General features: G+C 33.6%; 4 protein-coding genes across 4 annotated transcripts; 2 read left to right on the forward strand and 2 right to left on the reverse strand.

The window, feature by feature from the left end:
* Window positions 1-664: 664 nt before the first annotated feature.
* Window positions 665-2,830, reverse strand: LOC130827155 (protein CHUP1, chloroplastic). The gene is made up of 2 exons (XM_057692801.1): window positions 1,870-2,830; window positions 665-1,210 (listed from the first exon to the last, which is right to left on the reverse strand). Exons 1-2 carry the CDS (start codon window positions 2,647-2,649, stop codon window positions 785-787), a joined length of 1,206 nt encoding a protein of 401 aa, XP_057548784.1. The 5' UTR covers window positions 2,650-2,830; the 3' UTR covers window positions 665-784.
* Window positions 2,831-4,102: 1,272 nt separating this feature from the next.
* Window positions 4,103-10,414, forward strand: LOC130827565 (peptidyl-prolyl cis-trans isomerase FKBP16-4, chloroplastic-like). The gene is made up of 10 exons (XM_057693323.1): window positions 4,103-4,298; window positions 4,385-4,528; window positions 6,912-6,967; window positions 7,066-7,121; window positions 7,823-7,880; window positions 8,075-8,149; window positions 9,228-9,317; window positions 9,828-9,905; window positions 10,010-10,050; window positions 10,135-10,414. The coding sequence occupies exons 1-10, from the start codon at window positions 4,226-4,228 to the stop codon at window positions 10,160-10,162; spliced, it is 699 nt and encodes a 232-aa protein (XP_057549306.1). The 5' UTR covers window positions 4,103-4,225; the 3' UTR covers window positions 10,163-10,414.
* On the reverse strand, window positions 10,349-15,853 carry LOC130827563 (splicing factor Cactin). The gene is made up of 8 exons (XM_057693318.1): window positions 15,053-15,853; window positions 14,844-14,939; window positions 12,012-12,296; window positions 11,769-11,901; window positions 11,539-11,681; window positions 11,269-11,448; window positions 10,927-11,193; window positions 10,349-10,790 (listed from the first exon to the last, which is right to left on the reverse strand). The coding sequence occupies exons 1-8, from the start codon at window positions 15,809-15,811 to the stop codon at window positions 10,671-10,673; spliced, it is 1,983 nt and encodes a 660-aa protein (XP_057549301.1). The 5' UTR covers window positions 15,812-15,853; the 3' UTR covers window positions 10,349-10,670.
* An 891-nt stretch (window positions 15,854-16,744) lies between these two features.
* On the forward strand, window positions 16,745-20,621 carry LOC130827566 (uncharacterized). Its single transcript, XM_057693324.1, has 2 exons — window positions 16,745-16,994; window positions 20,231-20,621. Exons 1-2 carry the CDS (start codon window positions 16,841-16,843, stop codon window positions 20,314-20,316), a joined length of 240 nt encoding a protein of 79 aa, XP_057549307.1. The 5' UTR covers window positions 16,745-16,840; the 3' UTR covers window positions 20,317-20,621.
* The last annotated feature ends 607 nt before the right edge of the window (window positions 20,622-21,228 follow it).

Raw genomic sequence — 21,228 nt, forward strand, 5'->3', positions numbered from 1 at the left:
TTTAAAAAATTGATCAAGGTACTTTTTATAATATAAAAATATTACAAGTAAAAGAACGAATAAAAAAATGTTGCAAAATTGTAGTAAAAGAGAAAGTAGGTGTTAGTTGTAAATATTAGTTACTTTTTTAGTTGTTAAAGTCTTGTTGTACACGTTAGTTGTTAAGGAGATATTTTTATTATTAATGAAGTATATTATTTATTAGAGAAAAAATAAGTTAAAAGATCAAAATTTATTTTGAAAAATTTATAATTTTTTTAATTTTAGCAAAGAAATTAGCTTTGCAGATTGCAGCTATCTTAAAAATTATTTAATTATTTATCTAATATTAGTTATAATTGTGTAACTGACCACTTCATAGTTTCTTCTTGTTTGTACATTAATCACTATGTTACTTATAAAATTACATTCTATGCATTTGACCTATCCTATAACTCTATAAGTGTTCAACAAATATATGTGAATAGGCAAACACCATATAACTTTTAAACGTAATTCAAATATTTTAGCTGATTAAAATATTTGGTAAAAAGCTTATTAAAATATTTCCTATAACTCTATAAGTGTTCAACAAATATATGTTACTTCACAAGTATATTTGGTAAAAAGCTTATTAAAATATTTTAGCTGATTGGATTAATTAGCTAGTTGAATGAGTCAAATACCTAATTAGCTGACAAAAAAGCTTATTAAAATAATATTTGGTAAAATAACTTATTCAATTAACATATAAGTTTAAGACAATACATAACAAATAATTAGATATTGTATAATTAATAAAAGATTAAACACTAGAATAAGAGTTCCTAGGATGAACAAATAAAATATCTGCTTCTAGATGAGTTTCTTTATCTTTAATATCATCCATTTTTCCTCCTTCAACCCATTTTTTAACTTTTTGAATAAACCTTCTTCTCCTTGATGGATGTTGAATATTATTGTTAGTGCACAAACAAACAGAGAATTGTTGATGATCTGATGAACTTGTTCCTGTTGTGTTACAATCACACGCAGCAGATTCAATATGTTCATCGTTTTCTTCTTTGTTTTGTTGATGGAACCTTAATAATTCATGCCTTAAACATGCATTACTCCATTTTAAGTATGTTACTTCATTTTCTTTGGTTTCTAGATCTTTCTGGAGTTTTTCTAGTTCTTTTAGAACCTTCTCATGCTCCTCTTTAGTCACTCCTTGTGTCTCTTCCTGCATCTATATAGTTATTCAAAGGCAAAGTTAATTGAGAAATTAGAATATATACGAATCAAATGTCAAGTTTAATTTATACTAGGTAAGAAAAGTTAATTTATATCGTGTTAAGAAATTATTCGGCTAAATTAAAAGTTTAAGTTGATGATTGAAGTCCCAAGATAAGTTGACAAGATAGGCTAAAAGAAAAAAGGGCTAAAAGAGAATCAAACTTAAGATTTTTCCTAGAAAATGATACAAACTCTTCAATTAAAACAAGATCTGATTCTCTCAATGCTTGATAAAATAAATTATACTCCAACTTTAAATGAATTAATACTAAGGGGTGTTTGGTATGAACTTTTTAATATCAAGTAAGACATTCAATTATCATTACTTCACATTTTTTGTTTGGCACAATATTAAGCTAATACAATCCTTGTCTTGAAGGTAATAGATACCCTTATTTTGTTACCACTTATTTGTCAAGTAATAAATTCTCTTTCTTTAGTTAGTTGTTGTCTTAAGTGTTTCCCTTATATTGTTATATCAAATAACATTAACTATAACACCAACCTTTACCCTTACTCTTCTTTATCATTTCTCTTTCCATTACATTTTATGTTCCCGTACCAAACAACCCTATAAATTATGAAAATTATAATTAAAAAGTAAGAGCATACCTTATGGTTTAAGGAATATGGTTTTTCATGAATGTCAATGTTAGAAATCTCTAATTTTTCTCTTTGCAAATGATCAATAACCTCTTTCATTTGACTAATTTCATCTTCCAATTCTTGAATAAGTTCATCTTTCCTTTGAAGTTCTTCTTCATTGCTTAATATCTTTTCATCTTTAGCTTCAATCCTCAACTTCATTTCCCTTATAATCTTTAGCCTTTGCCTTCCTCTTTTGCATAACTTCCTTGCTTTCCTTTCAAGCAATCCATTTTCCTTTTTTGAATCTTCGAGTTTTTGAATAACTTTGATATACTCCAAAATAAAACTTCCCATTCTCTGACTCTCATTTTGTACTAAATAAATTTCTTGAATTAAAAATTCCGCTCGAGTTTTTTCTAAAATTAACTTATTCCTCATTTCCATCAACATAAATTCTCTTTGCTTCATTACTTGGTACTCAAGAAACCTTGCCTTCAAATCCCTTTCTTTTCTTTGAAGATGTTCCACTAGAATTTCAAGTTCTAGTAACTTCACTTCCAAGTTATTACCTCTACAATTATGACCTTCATGTTGATAATCATCAAAAGAAGTTGAATTATTAACATTGTATGTATTATAACATTCTTGTTCTGCAAGATCAATGATGGATGAAGATGGATTTGAAGTTTCTAGACGTTTCGAGACAATTTTTGAACAAATGTATGCTGCAATAGAAATTGCAGCAGGAATACCAGCTTTAACTAATAAAGAAGAATTCATCACTCTTGACTCCGAGTTTGACATTTGTCGAGCAATAATCCGTAATAAGTTTTGATGCTCTGTATGTTTAAATTTAAAGTAATTTAAACTAAAATAAATTAATATTTTGTGTTATCGGACACAAGAAGACCAGAACTACGGAAATTTGGGTATATTGTATGTGTTTATTGGCTTAAGTTTATGAATGATGATAATGATCAAGAGTAATATTTATAGAAATGGAAGAGATTAGTTGTTGATATAGAATTCTTTGCTTTTACTTGGTGTATTTCCTAGGGTTTTCGTTTCTTTACATGGATTTTTAGTAGCTTAATTGCCTTTTGACCACTCTTTCTAAAAAAGATTAAAAAAATAAAAAGCTTGGCACCCAAAAAATTAACTTTTATTAGGCAAATCTTTTTTTGATAATGTTAAAATATTTATGGAATAAAGTGACTTCAATGTTCACATGCACAATTTGACACAATGTTGACTTTAATCAACTGTTTTAAGATTATTTTTTAATAAGAAATTTTGACATGAGATTCCTTTTTTTAAAAAATAAGTTTAGTTATTTTAATCAATTTAAAATTAAGTAAACATAAATCAAAATAAACTTAATTATGGAAATTACACTATATTCAAATACTCTGAATAATCTCGATTATTAGAGCATTTTTCACATTAAATTAAGAAAACATAAATCAAAATAAACTTAATCTTTTTCCTTCTCTTTTTATTTTAATTAGGTAGTATGCGACACGGAGTAGAATTAGATTAATTTTAAATGAATATTGACCCGTCCTAATCTATTTAACATTTTGACCTATCTGAACTCGACACAACCAAATTAACACTATCCCAACACAAACATGTGGTATATTTATCAACTCGTATTGCATTATAAAGTAACATGGAGAGTAGTCGCTTTTATAAGAATTGGAATTTAATTATACTACTCCTATTCTCCTTATCTAATTCAATTTCCATTAATTTTTATTTTTAATTATTCCACACATTATGCATTATTTTTATTTAAAAATAAATCCCATCATCTATTTTTTATTTCAATCGCATATTTAAATTCTCTTTTAATATTATCCAAACAACACATTTTTCTCTTCATTTTTAACATCCCAATTTCACCATTTCAGTTGATTCAATCTCACCAAAATTTAAGAATCAAATTTTGTTTCGGTTGAAATAAATATCACTTATTTCAAATAAAATCTTAAATTTGATTCTCACTTACCTCTTTCTTTCTTTCTCTCGACCAATAATATAAAGAAAATACACAAATTCTTGTATGAGACGGTCTCACCGTGAGACATACCTCATATTTAAATTAATAATTGAATAATAAAAAATTTTAGTTTATGAATTTATTTGAGATTAATCACCGTGATATGATCGACAAAATACAGGAATTAAAATTCACATATGTTCCCATCAAAAAAAATTGTCATGTTTGGTTTTAGCCGTTTACTTGTGGACTGTGGTAGTTAAGGAGCTCATAACATTTCTCTTCTCAGTGGACGAAATTGGAGTTTTGAGACTTCACAATCACACCTTTGCAAAAATTCCCATCTTCCACCAAATCCCCAAATTGGGAAATCAATCCATGGAACTTGCCCTTTTCTCTCATCATCATACTCAACTCTTCTACAAATCCACCAATCTATTTTCCCCTTCACGTACTCTCCTTAATTCTTTATTCCCTTTTCTGATTTTCAGTGTTTTATAGTTCTTATTCACTGATTGATTATATTGTTTAATGCAGGTACAATACCCAGTAGCAGAAACTTATCGGTATTACATTGTAGTTGTTCTTCATCATCAAATGGAAATGATTCTGATAAAGCTGTAACTTTATCTTTGGCTAATGAAGGTAGAAGGGCATTGATGACTTGTTTTGTTATGGCAGGTTCGAATTTTCTCCTTGATAACCCCAATTTTTTTAGGGTTTTTGTATGTCAAATTTTGGTGTTAACCATTCCCTAACAAGGGTAAGGTCGCATATATTCAACCCACTAAACTCCATGTGGGTGTGTTGATGGCATTGGGTAATGGAATTCAATGGAATGAATGTTTTCTTTTTTGTTTTAATTTGTGATTTGAATGTGTGGTTTCAGTTTGCCAAATTTTTATGTTGTGAATTTAATGACATATTGTTCTTGCTTTTTGGAGTGTATTTGAAGATTGGTAAATGCTAATTTTCTGAAAGTAGTAATGAAATCCTCAAGGGCTTTGCAAAACCTAATTGTTGCTGAATGCCTGAATTGAACTTTTCTTGATCAACAAAACCTTGATGAAACCTGGAGTTGGAATTGTAGATTATAGCTGTTGCACTTGTGTTTATAACCCATGATTTAGGGTCTAACTGAACTGTAGTAAGTCCTGCAAAACAAACCCGAATAATTGTGAAGTCCATTGCTCAATTTTCCCCTAAAAGATTGTCACTTACATTAGGTTTGAGATAGTATGTATATGTAAGGCAATGTGCAAACTATTTACGCCCAGGTTAACGGTACTAATTGATGGTAATGAGAATGATTTGTATTGCAAATTTTCATTATATATATCATGTCATTCCCATGGTAATGAAAGTTTGATCATTAAAAAGTTTTTTTTTCACAATTTTCCATTACCATCTAATACCACATGCTCAAATGGTAATGCGTTGGAATGAATTTTGTGAAGGAAATGAGATTATTGAAGGAGAATAAGCATTACCATTAAATTTTTTAAGGGATATGCCCACCAAAATTACACTAACTTTCTATTACCATTCCCACTATTTAGTACCGATTACCGTTGAAGAAGTGCCTTGGAGTATTTCAGTGTAATCTTATACGAGGAAGTTAATTGAGTGGGTTGGACTTGGTCATGAGGTTTGCCCCAATAATCCTTTGAAGGAGAATGTGAAGTATTATCTGGATGTTTTCAAATACGCTAAAGCACATTGTTTTCATGACGGAAACTTGGTTGTATCATGTATGTCAAGTATAGGAATCAAGATTTCATAGTTATCATCCGAGTCACTTGTGTGAAAGTTTTAAATATCAGCCTATATGTATTGGTTCGTTTCTTGCAAAAAAAGATGCCTCCAATAATCATGAAAGATAGTTTAGTGATAGTTGTAAACTTGTAATATTGAACAAATATAAATGTCTTTTGTAGAGACTATTGCATCTCCCAAAGTCTCTTTAGATGATACACCAATATTGTCATAGAAAATATGCTTTTACCAATGACATCATAAGTTTAGATTTTTCCTGTAATGGTTGCTCACTTGCACCATGTAGAATTTATTACATCTCACAATCAGGGAAAAATATGTGGGACATTTGGCGATTCATGAAGAAAGAACATTACATCAAGAATGTTTTGAATGATTAAGAATGGTTTGGCTATTCCATGTAGGCTTTTGCAACATTACGCCAAATTTTCTATCACCTTAGTCATAAGTCTCACAAGTCACAACCAAGATTCAAAACTGAAGCTAATGTACTCTCCTTTGTTGATGATTCTATGAAATGCCCAAAGGTGATTTTTGACATAAATTTTGGGAGTTAAATTTGGAGGAATAGAAAGTTATGGTGTTGTGATAGAGTATCATATAATGTGGTTTTGTGTGGAAGACATCATAAGGTAAACTAGAAACTCGATATTTTAGTGGCCCAGCATTCAATCATGAATATAATCATAAACTCAGTATTAAACTAGGAATTTACTTTTATGCGCATATCTGCACTATGGAAAGGGGGAATGACATGTCGTAGTCTCTCAATAGCCTTGCCTCCAGTGGCGAAGCCACATGGGGGGCCGGTAGGGGCTCGACCTCCGCGGCCTACTTTCGAATTTATTTTTCGTTTTTTAGTTTTCCCCATGCAAGTTTTTCAAGTATATTTTGCTAGTATTGCTTCATATTTTCCCGCCCCCCTTGATTTTTATTTTCTGGCTTCGCCCCAGCTTGCCCCGAAATACATAGATTCAGTAATTCTCTAGCTAATATGCGCGTCGTCAACTGTTATCCATGGAAACACAACCTGGAGACAATTGTTGGAGTGTTACTCGTTGAGTTGTTTCAGAATTGTTGCTTCACTATACTACTTCCTTTAACATCTCACATCTTACTGACTGTCAGAGGACAAGAGTATCTAATATCTATTTGGGTCATGTATATCTTCCATGTGTATTTTCGGATGTTTCCTGAATCCTTGGTATATATCCGGATGATGCTTGTGTACTACATATCTGTGATCATTGTTATATTTACACCATCGACTGAATTTTCTATGATACAGCTGCTGGGCTGTGTATCCCTGATCTAGCTGGTGCTGTCAGCACAAGCAGAAGAGCTGTAAGGTTTCTGTATAAGTGCAAATGTTATTGATTCTAATGAAAACCTTTGGTATAGTTGCTATGGATTTAACGACCTTTTTTCGACCTGTTTTACAGCTTAGAGGAGCAAAGATACCTGAGACTGAATTTAAAACACTTCCCAATGGTCTAAAGTTGGTGAACCAACCTATATTCTTTTTATTATTACTTGTATATTTTTTGCATTAGCTCCCACTTAGTTACAATATAGATACTTTCTGATTCATATTTTAAAACTTAAATTGTTGATAATAATTTCCCTTTTTGTCATGTGGCATAACTTATAAGTTATGTAGTGTGCTTTAAATTGTCTAAGAATATATGCAAGATGCACAAAAAGTAATTTTTTTCATCTTTCTTTTTAGAAAGTCTAAGTTGATACAAGTTCTAAATGATTGTTAGCTGGTATGATCAACTGGAAGTATTAGTTGGTTTGCTAGTTATTATACCAACTTAACTGTTGTTATGGAGATTTTGGTAAAAATTAGTTGTTAAATGTTGGTTGGTTAGAAATAAAGTAGGTTAAAAAACCAAAAGCCAATGAGAAAGCTATTTATAATAACTTTTGGTTTTGACTTAAAAGCCTTCTTTTCAGCTGACTTAAAAAGACATTTACTAAACACTTTTTTTGGTTGCTTGACTAGCTAAAAGACCGTTTGCCAAAGACCCCCATCGGCTTTCAGCGTAAAATTACCATCTTGACTCATATTAAGTTGTTTGTTGTATTACTTTCTATATACTTCATTTAATGAAGTATTTAGGGCATAACTATTTATTTTTTTAAAATTTTATTTTATTTCTGTTTCACTTGATTTTTCATGATAACATTCTGTAGGTATTATGACTTGAAGGTTGGAGGCGGGCCACAAGCTGTAAAGGGATCTCGTGTAGCAGTACGGCTGTAACTGACTACATTTATTCTCAGTTAACTATACATGCAATGCACCTAATAAACTTCTTCAAGCATAGAAAATAAATTTCCTTTTGGACATTTTTCATTTACAAAAATGTCCTTCACGGAAAGAGATGTATTTTGTCTATTTGCAGCTTCAGTGTGTCTAATTTGATCGTGTGAAAATACTTGTAGGTGCATTATGTTGCAAAATGGAAGAATATCACTTTTATGACTAGTAGGCAAGGGTTGGGAGTCGGTGGTGGAACGGTAAGTTTTTTCACTGCTCTTCCATGTAAGTTTTCACTATTTTTATGTAAAACTTAAAACAAAGCAATGGATAGCTGACATGCTGGCCTCTTGATCTGCATGATCTTTGTTTATAGTTTTTATAGGCTGAGTGGTCTTTCATAATCGTTCTCCTTGTCCTCTCCTTGGAGGGGGCATGGGTATGATCTGCCCGCTACCCTCTTCCCCCCGACCCCGACTTGCGCGGGATAATGGGTTGATGACTCTGACTCTTACACTCGTCTTTCTTAATCGGTGACTTCCCTTTTACGTTGCCTTTTTAAGCATTTGGGGTCTTGATTCTATCATCATCTGATTCCTTTGTACCAAGATCATCTAGAAAATTGTAATGAAGTCCTTGTTTAAGGTTGGTTTTTCTAAGGATGATGATATTGAGCTATCTTAATGTCATGTGTTTCCCTATATTAGATCATGACCGCATGACCACAATACTTTGCTCTTGTGCCTAAAAAGTAAAAGGTGGTATTTTTCCTGCAAGTTCGTTTTCTTAGTTTTGTGACTAAAAAAAAGTTAAAAGAAGTTAAATTTTCAAAATCTTTAGATTAAGAACTAGAATGAAACAATAAGAAACTATAACAGTTAAGATAAGTCTTATTAATGTTGCGAGAAGATTGCATTATTACTTCTCTAGATGTAAGTCGATAGTCATGCAGGACTGAGTTGAACTTTTTTTTTGTTCGATCATCTCCTTCACACTTTCCATGTTTTGGATCTTGTGGTTTAGACTTAGTAAGATTAAAGTTTCTTCTTTTTTCGTTTTTGTTTTAACGAACTCTTATGTTTTCCCTGATATGCTTCTGAATTGTGTTCCGTTGCCATCTATACTGGAAATTCAATTCTTTCTGCTTATGAAACTTCTTGTTTTGTGGTCGTCTCACCGGGAGACGGTGCACGTCACATGGTTTTTTTTCCCTATGCATGAATTTACATTGATTTCTACTTATACCAAGAAATTTTTTCCTTAAGATTTGTTTGAATTTTTGTATTTTTGCATCTTTTTTGCTTCTATGGTTGATGTAAACCTTTATCATGCTTGCAGCCATATGGCTTTGATGTTGGCCAGTCGGAACGAGGGACAGTTTTAAAAGGGCTAGATCTTGGTGTTGAAGGCATGAGAGTAGGTGGCCAGGTAATTGTAATTTCCTTATCCGCTCTCGATGCATGCGATAAGGAGGCTAGAATATTGTAAATTGTGATCATTTATTGAAAACAAATTATTACTACCATGCTCAATTTTAAGCAATGGAGCCTAATATACTTTCTAGATTTGAAAAAGTTATGGGGTGTATGACAAATGGCTGATAGCTGATTACAATGGTTGATTAGACCAAGATTTTAAACTCGCTGCTATGAATAACTTGTTCAAAACAATTTATTCATAATAATAAGTTATTTTAACCAGCTAATTTACCCGACATTAGCATTGGATGGTTTGACCATCCAACCTACTATTTGTATCAAAATAATTTAAAATTTCTCAATAAACTATTTCGCCAAACACTCTCAATATATTGCTAGAAATGTTATTCTTAAAGGATTATGCTGATTTATTTGTATAACAGCCATTTCCTTTGTGCCAAATTTCTTTAGCATCTGTGTCTTCTTTGCTGATTGTGGAGCTCATTACTTGAAATTGCAGCGATTACTGATAGTCCCGCCTGAATTAGCATATGGAAGTAAGGGCGTTCAAGAAATCCCGCCGAATGCAACAATCGAGGTAACACACTTGACTTCTCGAATTTGCACTTCTCATTTTGTAATGCCAAATTTATTTCCCTGTATCGCAAGTAGAGATGATATGCTTTATGCTATAATGTGCAGTTGGATGTGGAGCTATTGTCCATCAAGCAAAGTCCTTTCGGGTACGCTTTTTTCTGGTCATAAACTCGTCTTTATTCTCAACATATTGTCTGGTCCATAATTTGTATATCATTACGCAACTGCAGGACTCCAGTAAAGATTGTAGAAGGATGAAAAGCTTCAATTTTATGTGCAGATTCTTAGCTGCTGAGTTGGGAGAACTGGAAATGTGCGCAATATTCTTTCTTGTGATTGTAATTCTCGTCAATATATTCCGTTTCCTGTAAACTTATAGTATTTCGATGACTGAAAATACAACCTAAAATTGTACGTTCCATAACTCTGTATCTCACTTAGATACATATTCTCAATAAGCACAAATTTCATATCAAAAATAATCAACAGTTGAAATGCTTCAAGTTCAAATCTAACTTATGAATAATACAAATAGCATTTGAGCATGTAAGAGTTACCGGAGAAAGTACTTGCTAGATTATCTAAGATATCGAACTAGCAAAGGCATGGAAAGGGAAAAACAATGCAAAGTATGTTGAATCAAAATTCTAAACAAATTGTTGAAATTCTATGTACAGTTCTTCCAGCAATGGTGTTTTTTAACCATTTCGGAACAAAACTCAGGTAGATCGTGCTGTGAACTTTCGCATGAAAAGCAAAGATAATATCACCTCCGATAACGATATCGCTTGAAGTTGAAATATACATGCAGTATGCCTCTTTCAAAAGTGCACTTGTAACCTTTCTTATGGGAATACTCCCACTCCTTATTCACAATCCTGAAGGCCTGCAAGAGAGATTTGAGTATGAGCCGACAAGTAGCACAAATTGATCAATTTTTAAAGCTATAAGTAGATATTTCGCCATGGTTTCTCCACCAAACATGAGAAAAAGAAAGCAAGCAATTGTAGGTGGATACATACTATGTCTTCATATGGAGGGCCTGCGTGGAACCGAATGATACAGGTCTCAGAACTGTCTCCATCTTTCTCAATGAAGTACGTGGGTGCCTTAGTTTTATCGACGAGGTCGGGGTAGAAAATATTGAACTTGTAGCCCTGAACAATCTTGGGAGGAGGATTATCATGGTCATAGTGTGTTTGGTTATACTTGTTCCACTCATAACCAGTATGAACACGGTTAAAGTACTTTGGCTTTCTAGGGCGATATTTATCATGCCACCAGTACACCTGTAACACCCAGATTACTTTAATAACATATAACCTTATAATACAAAACAATACCAAATCAGCCAATGTAATTACCTGTGAATCCATATTAACTTCAGCACCGGAGCCAAATACCGCATCACCATCCTCCATAGCTCCCATGACTTTCTTTGCCCTGAACTCAAAGTCATCGTCTGGCTGAGGACGAGGTTTTGAAGCCATTGCCTCTTTGAGCCGCTTTTGCTTCTCCTCCTCAAAAGCCAATCGTTTTTTCTCCTGTTAATGCAGAAATACAATTTTAAGTATGTAAGATGGCATAAACATGATTTAATTAGTAAAGAAACAACATAAGATCAGTCCACTAACCAATATAACCCTATCCTCATCAGGATCAATTGCTTCTTCATTGTCTTCACCATGTAAGAGCTGTGGGGAAAAGGAACCATCCTCCGCTCCTGACTCCTCAGCTTCCTCGTGTGTGATGGGTTCTGGAGAGAATGCCCGAACATCTACACACATTACATGGTTCAGTAAACTATACCAACACAAAGTAGTCTATCTCGAAAACAAAAGTATACTGGACAGTGAATTCATACCTTTGAGTTCTTCCTCAATTTCTTCCTCTTCAATCTTTTCCTCCTCAAATTCCAAGTGTTTATCTTGAAGGGGCTGCTCAAGGCGAAACAAATGTCTCCTCAGCATCTTGGCATGGATTTCCTTAAGACAAGCCTGCAGATTAATAATTGCAATTGTTTTCCTATCAACAAACTTTTCACAAATCTCAAACTAAACTCAAAGCATATACAATTGGCACTTAGTTTGGATGTACAGATACACACCTTTGCCTTATAAATGTGAAGCCTTTTAATTACTACTTCCCAAAATTCAACCACTTTTGCTTTTCCAGAACGCATGTCTGATTCAATTTGTGTTTGTAGTGCCACCAACTCTTTGTAACTCTGGCCTTCCAAGAAGTTTCTGACATCTGTTTCAATACTCGAATGCAGACCTCTTTCTTCAGCAAGTAACTCAGCTGGAGGTTGCTCCCCACGCACTCTAGCTCGATCAATTGCATCCTTTCTCCTAGCTTCACCAAGCTCCCACTCACAAACCACCATCAAAGCCTGTCAAATAAATGCATTAATTAAGTGTGTTTCAACAATCCAAACATCTACATAATTAAACTATGATCTTGATTCATGAAGAATACTTTAAATATAAGTCCAAAACAACTAGAGAAGTATTTAACCCTTGTGCTCAACGCATTGAAAGGGTTGAACAAAGGTGACAGGAGCACAATGCAATATTCCAGCCAGAATAAGAAAGCAGCGAGTGAAGAATTGCAATATGGGCTACCCTAAGATATCGCACCAATGGGATTTTGCACAAAGATAAAGAAATGACGGGACCATTTGAATTGTGTGGATAATTAAAAGAGAGTTGAAATGTGTGGATGAGCATAAAAGGAAATGGTGGGGACATTTCCATAAAAGCAAATTGTAGTAAAGTAAAAAGGACAAACTAAAAATGAAAGTGTGGGGATCTATTGGGGACAGAGGGAGTAAGTAGTTCAAATTCATTCAGGGTTCACAATATTAGCTTCAGCCAGTTATGGCACAGAGTATGCAACTCGAAATCAAGAACTTTGGAAGAGGGACTAAACTTCAAAAACATACGCGCAGGCACTTTTTAGAGGAATACACCAACAAATCGGGTATATGATTTTAAGGGGTCAACTTCCAGAGACCCCTCAATTTTCGTTGTATCTACTAATGTATTTCCTAACGTTCAGTAAAAGAGATCAACTAGGTCGTTCCACAAAACCTGCAACAATCCAGCAACATTCATCAACAGTAAAGTCTATTCAAAAATTAAAACCATTAAGGTAGCAAATTGGACAATTGCCATCACAACTATTAACATAACTACCACATGCCAACACCACAACTTGCAAAAATCACCTGTGCCCATTTCTCCGCTTATTTAGACATTTGAAATGCCACAATGTACTCATATTTAGCATAGCACTTGATACTAGAGGAAATTTTAATAGCTACCCCTCTGATCAAATTGTGTAAACAGAAGTCTGTTTCTTACAGAAAATAAACCCTGCAAGAGATCAGTTTGCTTGCCCCGAAATGCTGGCAAGCTGAAGACATACTGTAAATAAAATTTTCATACACCCTCAAAAGATTTGTCTCTCATTCTTTAAAAGAAACCTCAAACATCTACCTGATAACTTAGTAGGAGGTCAAGATAATACCCCTTTCTATTTGCACTTTGGGCCCTGATTTCTCTTACTATCCCCTCCTTTTCAAGAGCAGCAGTCAACGAGTCATGAGAATCACTAACCCCGGTAACCCTTCCTTAGCTACCCCTTAATTTTCCTGCCATTCTTTATAAAATATCCCAAAGTTCTTTCCAGCGAACTTAAAGACACTCCCCTTCCTCTGTGCTCTTTAGGCCCACTATTTCCTATACAATTTTGGACATCACATCGGCCTTTATCCTCTCAAAATTCCAATTCTATCTCTTACTACCCCCTTAATTTTTGTGATCACTAGTCAAATTGTCATTCCTCATCCGCCCCTTGACTCCTTCGCAAAAACAAAAATCAGCAAACCATCATTATCTTCATCACCTACAGCACTCCAACATAACTTTTAACTTCAATCATATCTTTACTACCATTCTTCCCATGCGTCAACTATGCTCCTGGATCGTTGCAGCTAAACCATCACTCCACCAATACTTCTACTCTTATGTTACTTCCCTTCATCAAAAAAGCCCCTCCAAAGCTCGTCCTCTTTAGCCACTTCTGATTCCCCCACCCCGTTTTCCCCATCCTTTTTCTCCATAACAATTACAACTATTACCACAAGGGAATGACAAATAACTACACCAATCTTATATAATCATCAGTCTTAATGAGACTTAGCTTTACAAACCAAAGCAACCTGAACTTTGAACATTCAGTAGTCTAATTCAAATCCCAAATCAAAGCTATGGCAAATAAGTTAGAACCACTGTCTAATGATAGATGAATTACTTCTCTACGTAATTACTGACCATTTGGATGAGAGAGCAATGAGTGCCTGAGATATGACAGATGAGCTAGAGAGAGAGATCATGGTCACAGTAAATTGGTAGAAATAATGACGACACATAAAATGGACATTGTTGATATTTCATCCATGCTTTTGCATAAAACATATACTCTAGAATATTGCCCACTTCCTAACATATAAAATAAGAGGGGTCAGCAGACAATTCTCTACAGAGGAAAGTGAAGTTCCCCTAACTAGAGGATAAAACTCTCAAAAATTCAGTTTTAGGAACAGTTTCTTGCATACCCCAACATTTTGGAAGACTTTTTGGAAGTTTAGATTTCTTACCCTCTCTTTTTAATTGGAATTTGTAATTTCCTAAGATACTGATAGCTCTATGGAAGATATTTTTTTGTTACGAAGTTGACGGTTCTGTAAGTAGTTTTTTGAACAGAATCATCAAATATTTAGATTTTCAGCAGCCTTTTACGCAATAATGCAGCTCATATATACTATAAAACATATCTATTAGAAATTGCGTTCTTAGTGATACCACAGGAGCAATAGTGTGCTTACAGCAAGAGAAACTTGTAAACAATTTTCAGACATAGAACAGATCAATACCTCCCAATACTCCACATGAGTTGGAGTTTCCCTATCTAATCCAAGATGCAATTTTATATCATCATGAAGCTCCTCAATTTCTTTCGCAGTTAAACCCTGCATTCAAATCATCAACAGACACATTTACATTAACAATTCTAACAAACATCAAATTAACACAATTCACTAAACAATAACCAAAAAATTGAATTTGATTGCAATGTTCTTACCTTGAAAACCATGTAGGGTTCATCCAATTCAACATCGAATTCATCCGATTCATCAAGATACTTAGTAAGGATATCAATCGGTTTCGTTCTCCCTTCCCGCAACCTAATTTTAGACCTAACTTTACTCTGATCAAAATGAAACTCTTCCTCTTTCTTCTCAAAATCATCAGCTTCAGCCCTAGCTCTTTCTCTCTGCAACATCATCATCTCCTCTTCTCTTTGAGCCTTTTCCAATGCTCTCTCTTCTCTCCTCTTCTTCACTTTCTCAATCTCCGCCATTCGCTCTTTCTGCCGCTTCTTCTCAGCTTTTACCGTAAATTCGTCTAACGGTACTCCACGAGTAACATCTTTCTCAATCTTCTTCCTCCATACAAATTTCTCATTGAGGTTCGAATCACCGAACGGGTTGGAATCATTCGAGTAGCCCGACACAGTCTGAGTTTTGAGCTTCTTCGCAACTCGCATCGCTTTTTTCTGCGCTTTTTTTGCGAGATATTCCTTTATCTCTTCCTCTGACACTTTCCTCTTGCGTTTTCTTCTGTCATCGGAATCTTCGGAAGATTCTCGAGAGCGTTCTCGACGGCGGCGGCTGCTGCTTCTGCGATGGGGGCGACTGCGACGGTCAGAAGAAGAGGCTGAGTCATAATCAGCCTCGGACGGTGAGTCGACGGAGTCAGAGTCGTCATCGGAGCGCCGCCGTTCTCTTCTCCGGGAGGAAGAAGATTGTTTTTCTCTCGCACTTCTCTCGTGCCTTGTCATTTTAGACAGATTTGATTTGGGTGAAAACCAACAGAAGGAAAGGAGACTATAATTTCTAAAACAAACTGTTTTTTATCTGAGCTTGTGGTAAGTTTCTACTCGCTGTTACTAACATTAAATAATCATTAACGTGAGTTAAAAAGTCAACTTTTTAATGGATTGTTGAATTATGTTTTTGACTTAGCTTCATAATCGTTTGATGAGGTAAGTTTTTACTTGCTGTTACTATTAGCGAATAATCCTTAAGATTGATTTACTTTTTCCGCGAAGGTGTAGTTAAGGTGAATATTGAGAGGTATGCTAACGCATACTTATGCTACCTGATTGTTGTCATGTTGTTTGATGATATGATTAGCGATGAGATTCAGATACTTAGCTCTATATTATATTAGAGGATCAACCTTCAGAGTGCATCTGAGCTTATAAGTAGAGAATTGGGACACTAGGCTACTTTTAGCGAGGCTTATATTTTGTATCAAAAAAAACCTTTAAAATATAAGATATAAAATATATTTAGTTTATATTTTTAATAAAACATATTAATAAATTATAGAAACTAAAACCTTTTAAAGCGAAAATTGTCAAAATAAACCAATTTTTACTCTATTTGCTAAAAATAAATTCAATAATTATTTATTTTCAAATAAATCCACCTATTTGGTATAATTGTTGAAAACAAACTTAATAATTATTTATTCCGAATTGTTTGAGTTACAAAGAAACTTTGAAGATGATTATAAACAATATGCTAGCTTATTATCGACAAACATAACTAATAGGTACATTTATTTAATAATAAATAATAAATAATAAATAATAAATAATAAATAATATGTAAATAAACGGATCCAACAAAAATTAATTTATCATTTACATTTTTTTTCTTTTTAAATACAAATAATATATAAAATTTATAGGAACAAAGCATTTTACTTCTATCATCCAAACAAAGCTCCTGATTACTTCTATAACTATTTCAATATTTCTCCAGCGAAACGTAAAAGGGTCTCAACTTGCATTACATTTCCAATGGCAAGTCAAAGCACTGGAAATGGCAATGGCGGTGCAGGATTCAAAGCAAAACTAGAGCATTTTCTCTACAGCGGGGATAAGAAGCATGTTTTCGGTGGCCTTGTCGTTATCACTGCTGTTTTCGCCGTCCCTTGGTACTTCATGACTCGAGGTTTTTCTCTCTTCTACCTGGTTTCCTTTTATCATTTATTCAAACTATTATCTACGAAATGTTATTTGAATGTTGTTATGAGCTTTGTGTACTTCATTGTGGTGATATGGTTTTGGAAATTTCCGATTAATTTGTTGTTTTTAATGTGGGTTTATCTTCATTAGCATATTGGCAATTCCGCCATTGTAGAGTTGTTGGATTCATTTTATGTTGGTGATTGATGTCATATTGTTGTTGTATAGCTGATTGGATAAGAATGAATGAGGTTTTTCTAATTAGGGTTTAATTTGTTTGCTGGAGTTGATCTCCTCAGCTGCATTTAGGGTTTAGATACCGTAAATTAGGAAATCAAGGTTGCAAGTTTGCAAATTGAAGACATGTGCAAGATGTTAGCTTGGATGCTAGACACAAGGGTGGGCCTAGCTGTACTACAATGATGTACAACATACCATTACTCCAATATTACTAAGCGCGTCGGTATCTCCTATCTGGGATTAGTGGGTTAGATGTATGCAATCTTACTCGTGTAATAACAAAGAGGTTATTTTTTTATTGACCTTTTGACTGCACAAGCTTTAGCTTATAGCATATGATCCAAAGATTCATTTTACTATAGGATATATTCCGAAACCAAATAACCTTACTTCTTGACTCCTTTGAGAATGAACATGTGAGGTATGTTATTTCAATTCTTCGTTTAGATAGAAATTGATGTAAGGTTAAAAAGGAAGATGGGATAAAAAGTATTGATGAAAGGGGAAGCAAAATGTTCATTCTTCATGTAGATAGAAATTGAGTTGATATGGAAAGGAAGGGATGAGATTAGATAAAAAAATCAATCGGCCATTTATTTCTAAGAAACAGAATCTTTCTAGAGTTGGAACGAAGATCATGAGCTTTTCTCACCTCTTTATTACTTGAACATGAGCAACATTTATGTTCTTCTAGATAATGTATCACTTGATTTTTATAATATTGAAAAAAGAAGATGCATAACTTGTAAGGGATGGAGCTTTGTCAAGATATAAGCAAACAACATTGAGTCTTGGACTCTTTTCGACTTCTAATATAAACCATAGACCGATGATTACCCATTAAAATTCCTCCAAACATCTTCTCCCTAGTTGTTATCCAAACAAAGGATATTTCACCCATCTAAAATTGTCTCCTTTTTCTTTCATTTGTAATGTGAAAAAAGTGCAATGCTGTTGGTGTCAAGAAAATGTCCATATATGTCATGGCTTGTATCTAAACCAGGTAATGATTTTATATATTTTATTTTTAAAATGTTCGGAGTCATTCTTTATTGAGAGACTTGAATCGTGTAGGGATACTTATAAGTAACTTCGATGTTTACTACTTTGATGCTATAGAAATATAGATGATTACATATTTGAACTTGACAATGGCATCACGGTGGAATTGAAATGAAAACAAAACATTTATATTTTCTTGTGACGTCTTACTCATTAAGCTATAACACTTCCATTCATTTGTGAGAGATAAGAGTTTTGATTGATACTTTTAAAACTTGTCTGGAAGTTAAAATCTGACTCGTGGCTCTAGTTTGAAATACGATTTTTCTTTGAGCATGAGATTTATGATTGTCATTTGGCACTATACAGTTTCAGAATTCAGACATATATGCTATTAACTAAACCATGGTTTCAGATATAACTGTTAACTCGTCATTTTATTAATCAATGAAAAGCAATTTTATTAGTTAACTATGTGAAATTAGGTAATAACAAAAAACAAAGTTTAAAGGACATGATCAAAAAGAGTAGATTTGATTTGGGAAAATCAGTAGAAGTTAGATTAAATAGGATAAAGGGAACAGTGCACTAGTACTTTAAGGAGTGGCAGCTTGGCATGCTTGCAAGTTGCAACTTTCTCTTGTCCACTTCTATTTCCTTGTATCATGAGATGTTGTAGGTAGCTAGTCCTGAAAATGATAGTATGAAGCCAACAAAAAGGTACTTGGATACCAGTATACCTTGGTATTCTTTAGTTAATTCTTCGATTTCTATATTTATCAGTATTGCATCAGTGACACTCTTATTTTGCCGCATAGCTTTCAGATATATCATGGAATGCCAATTGGTGGATTGATCTTGTAATTTGGGCATTGGTTTCTTGAATATGCTGTTTGAAACTTTAGCTTGAAAGATATCTAGATACTCTCATGCAAAGCTGTTAAAGGTTGTCCGAAATTAGGATCTGCGGAGTAGTTTTATCATTTATGTAGTATGTTTGTGTTTCTGGAATCTGGAACGGTGTACGTTGATAGAGTTGGATTTGTCATTAGGAAGAATTCACATGTCTTGATCTTTATTCAACTAAGTAGCTTTCTTTAAATCAAAAGGCTGTAGTTTTGAGATTCTAAAGTCTGTATATAGGCATGCACGATGGAAGGTTGAGTAAATCTAAATTTGAGTTGTCTCTACCTCTCTGACTTTCCCTAGAATCCTTTTTCTTGCACTTGCTCTAATGTGAACATATGAAGCCAAGACAACATCAATGCATACTATGAGTCAGTGGACATTAAGCCAATGAGGTGCTTGGATTGTTAGGATTTTAGAAATTTTACACTTTTAGGGCGTGTTTGGATGAAAGGAAATGAAGGGAAAGGAAGGGGAGGGATTTGGAGGGAGGAAGAATTTCTTATTTGGATAGTAAAATGGAAAGGATGGGATTTGTAGGGGAGGGAATCAGAAGGATTTGATGGATACTTTTTGTTAAGGTTCGAATCTCTCTAAAGTTGGAAAGATTTAAAGGGAAAAGTCCCATATCCCTTCCTTTCCCTTCTATTTCCCCTATACAAACAAGAGCTATTTCTTTTCCCTTTCTTTCCCTTCCCTTCCTTCCCCTTCTCTACCTTTCTTTTCTCTTCAAAATTGTTATCCAAACATAGTGTAAGGTTATTTATGAGTAGATGATAGACAAAAGTGAATTTCTTGTGAGTTAAACAAACAATAGATTATTTAAAAGTGGCCTGTTTCGTAAGTTTTTTAATTTAATTTTTCCTTGTTAAATATTATTGTTATTGTTATTGTTATTGTTAATGCTAATGCTAATATGTAATGTGTAATGTCGAATGTAGAATGTCCAATGTCCAATGTTTTTTTTTTTTTTTTTAAATTTTTTTTTTTATTTTTTTATGTTTTATGCTTTTTTATGTATTATGTATTATGTTTTATGTTTATGTTTAAGACCTGTACCTTTCTCTTTTGAAGGTTCAAAGCAACATTCTCATCAAGATTATTTGGAAAAGGCCGACAAAGCAAGAAATGCACGTCTTTCTTCATCTTCAACTAAATGATACAAACTTTACTTGTCATAGTGCTATACTCCAATGGATCTAGGCAATACAGGAAATCTTTATGAGCTTAGTTTCAGAAAATATCGTTTTGTTGTTTGCCCCATGATTGCAATATTTTTTTCCGTGTTTATTTTAAGAACTCAGCTAGTGATCGATATTTTTGGATCCTAGTAAGAGGAAATATCAAGATTCTACTTTTTGTGTTTTTCATATCACTTGTTATTGAACCAATAAGTGATTCTAAGTGAAGAATTGAAATGCAATAAAAAAGCGTAAAATAATTAATGATGATTTTTTTATTATCATACTCAGAGTATTCTCACCCATGAAAAACTATGATCAGGGTCTGGCGAGGGAAGGAAGGTGGCAATTTATACCCTAAAAGAGAGTGTGGTGAAAGAGTCCCTCAACTGGTAGCTTAATTCTAACATGTTTTGCACTCAAGATGTGGGTGTATACAAGTTCGTTTTAAATTTTGGTATTTGTGATTGGATCATGCTCATGTTTACATCTTTTGGGTCTTTAGTAAAACATTGCGCCATCGACATGATCACCATCATTATTGCATTGCACCGTGAATACTACATTGCACCATCGTCACGATCGCTTTTAGCTTCACACTGTGATCACCGTTACTCCGTTAGTATCACATTTCATGATCGCTGTTAGCATCACATTGCACTATCGTCATGATCACTATTAGTATCACATTGCTGATTGCACCATAGTCACGGTTACCATTTATATCACATTACACCATCGTTACATTTGCCTGCTAGTACTTCGGTTATTAATAGTTATATTTCTGTTTTTCACGCTATCTAATGCACAATTTCATCTTTGATATTCCCTCTAATTCACTACTAATGTTCCATTTATTTTTTGGACATTATTCATCACTTACACTTAATT

The sequence above is a fragment of the Amaranthus tricolor genome, chromosome 11 (assembly GCF_026212465.1).
Source record: "Amaranthus tricolor cultivar Red isolate AtriRed21 chromosome 11, ASM2621246v1, whole genome shotgun sequence".
Taxonomy (NCBI): domain Eukaryota; kingdom Viridiplantae; phylum Streptophyta; class Magnoliopsida; order Caryophyllales; family Amaranthaceae; genus Amaranthus; species Amaranthus tricolor.

Excerpts from the sequence above, each read along its gene's own strand:
- LOC130827155 (XM_057692801.1), bottom strand. The coding sequence starts at position 2,649 with ATGTCAAACTCGGAGTCAAGAGTGATGAATTCTTCTTTATTAGTTAAA. Across the intron at positions 1,211-1,869 it reads CATATTCCTTAAACCATAAG|ATGCAGGAAGAGACACAAGG; the intron begins GTATGCTCTTAC and ends ATAACTATATAG.
- LOC130827565 (XM_057693323.1), top strand. The coding sequence starts at position 4,226 with ATGGAACTTGCCCTTTTCTCTCATCATCATACTCAACTCTTCTACAAA. Across the intron at positions 8,150-9,227 it reads TGGGAGTCGGTGGTGGAACG|CCATATGGCTTTGATGTTGG; the intron begins GTAAGTTTTTTC and ends TCATGCTTGCAG. Across the intron at positions 9,318-9,827 it reads GCATGAGAGTAGGTGGCCAG|CGATTACTGATAGTCCCGCC; the intron begins GTAATTGTAATT and ends TTGAAATTGCAG.
- LOC130827563 (XM_057693318.1), bottom strand. The coding sequence starts at position 15,811 with ATGACAAGGCACGAGAGAAGTGCGAGAGAAAAACAATCTTCTTCCTCC. Across the intron at positions 11,682-11,768 it reads AATTGAGGAAGAACTCAAAG|ATGTTCGGGCATTCTCTCCA; the intron begins GTATGAATTCAC and ends TAATGTGTGTAG. Across the intron at positions 11,194-11,268 it reads AAGTTAATATGGATTCACAG|GTGTACTGGTGGCATGATAA; the intron begins GTAATTACATTG and ends TGGGTGTTACAG.
- LOC130827566 (XM_057693324.1), top strand. The coding sequence starts at position 16,841 with ATGGCAAGTCAAAGCACTGGAAATGGCAATGGCGGTGCAGGATTCAAA. Across the intron at positions 16,995-20,230 it reads TTGGTACTTCATGACTCGAG|GTTCAAAGCAACATTCTCAT; the intron begins GTTTTTCTCTCT and ends TCTCTTTTGAAG.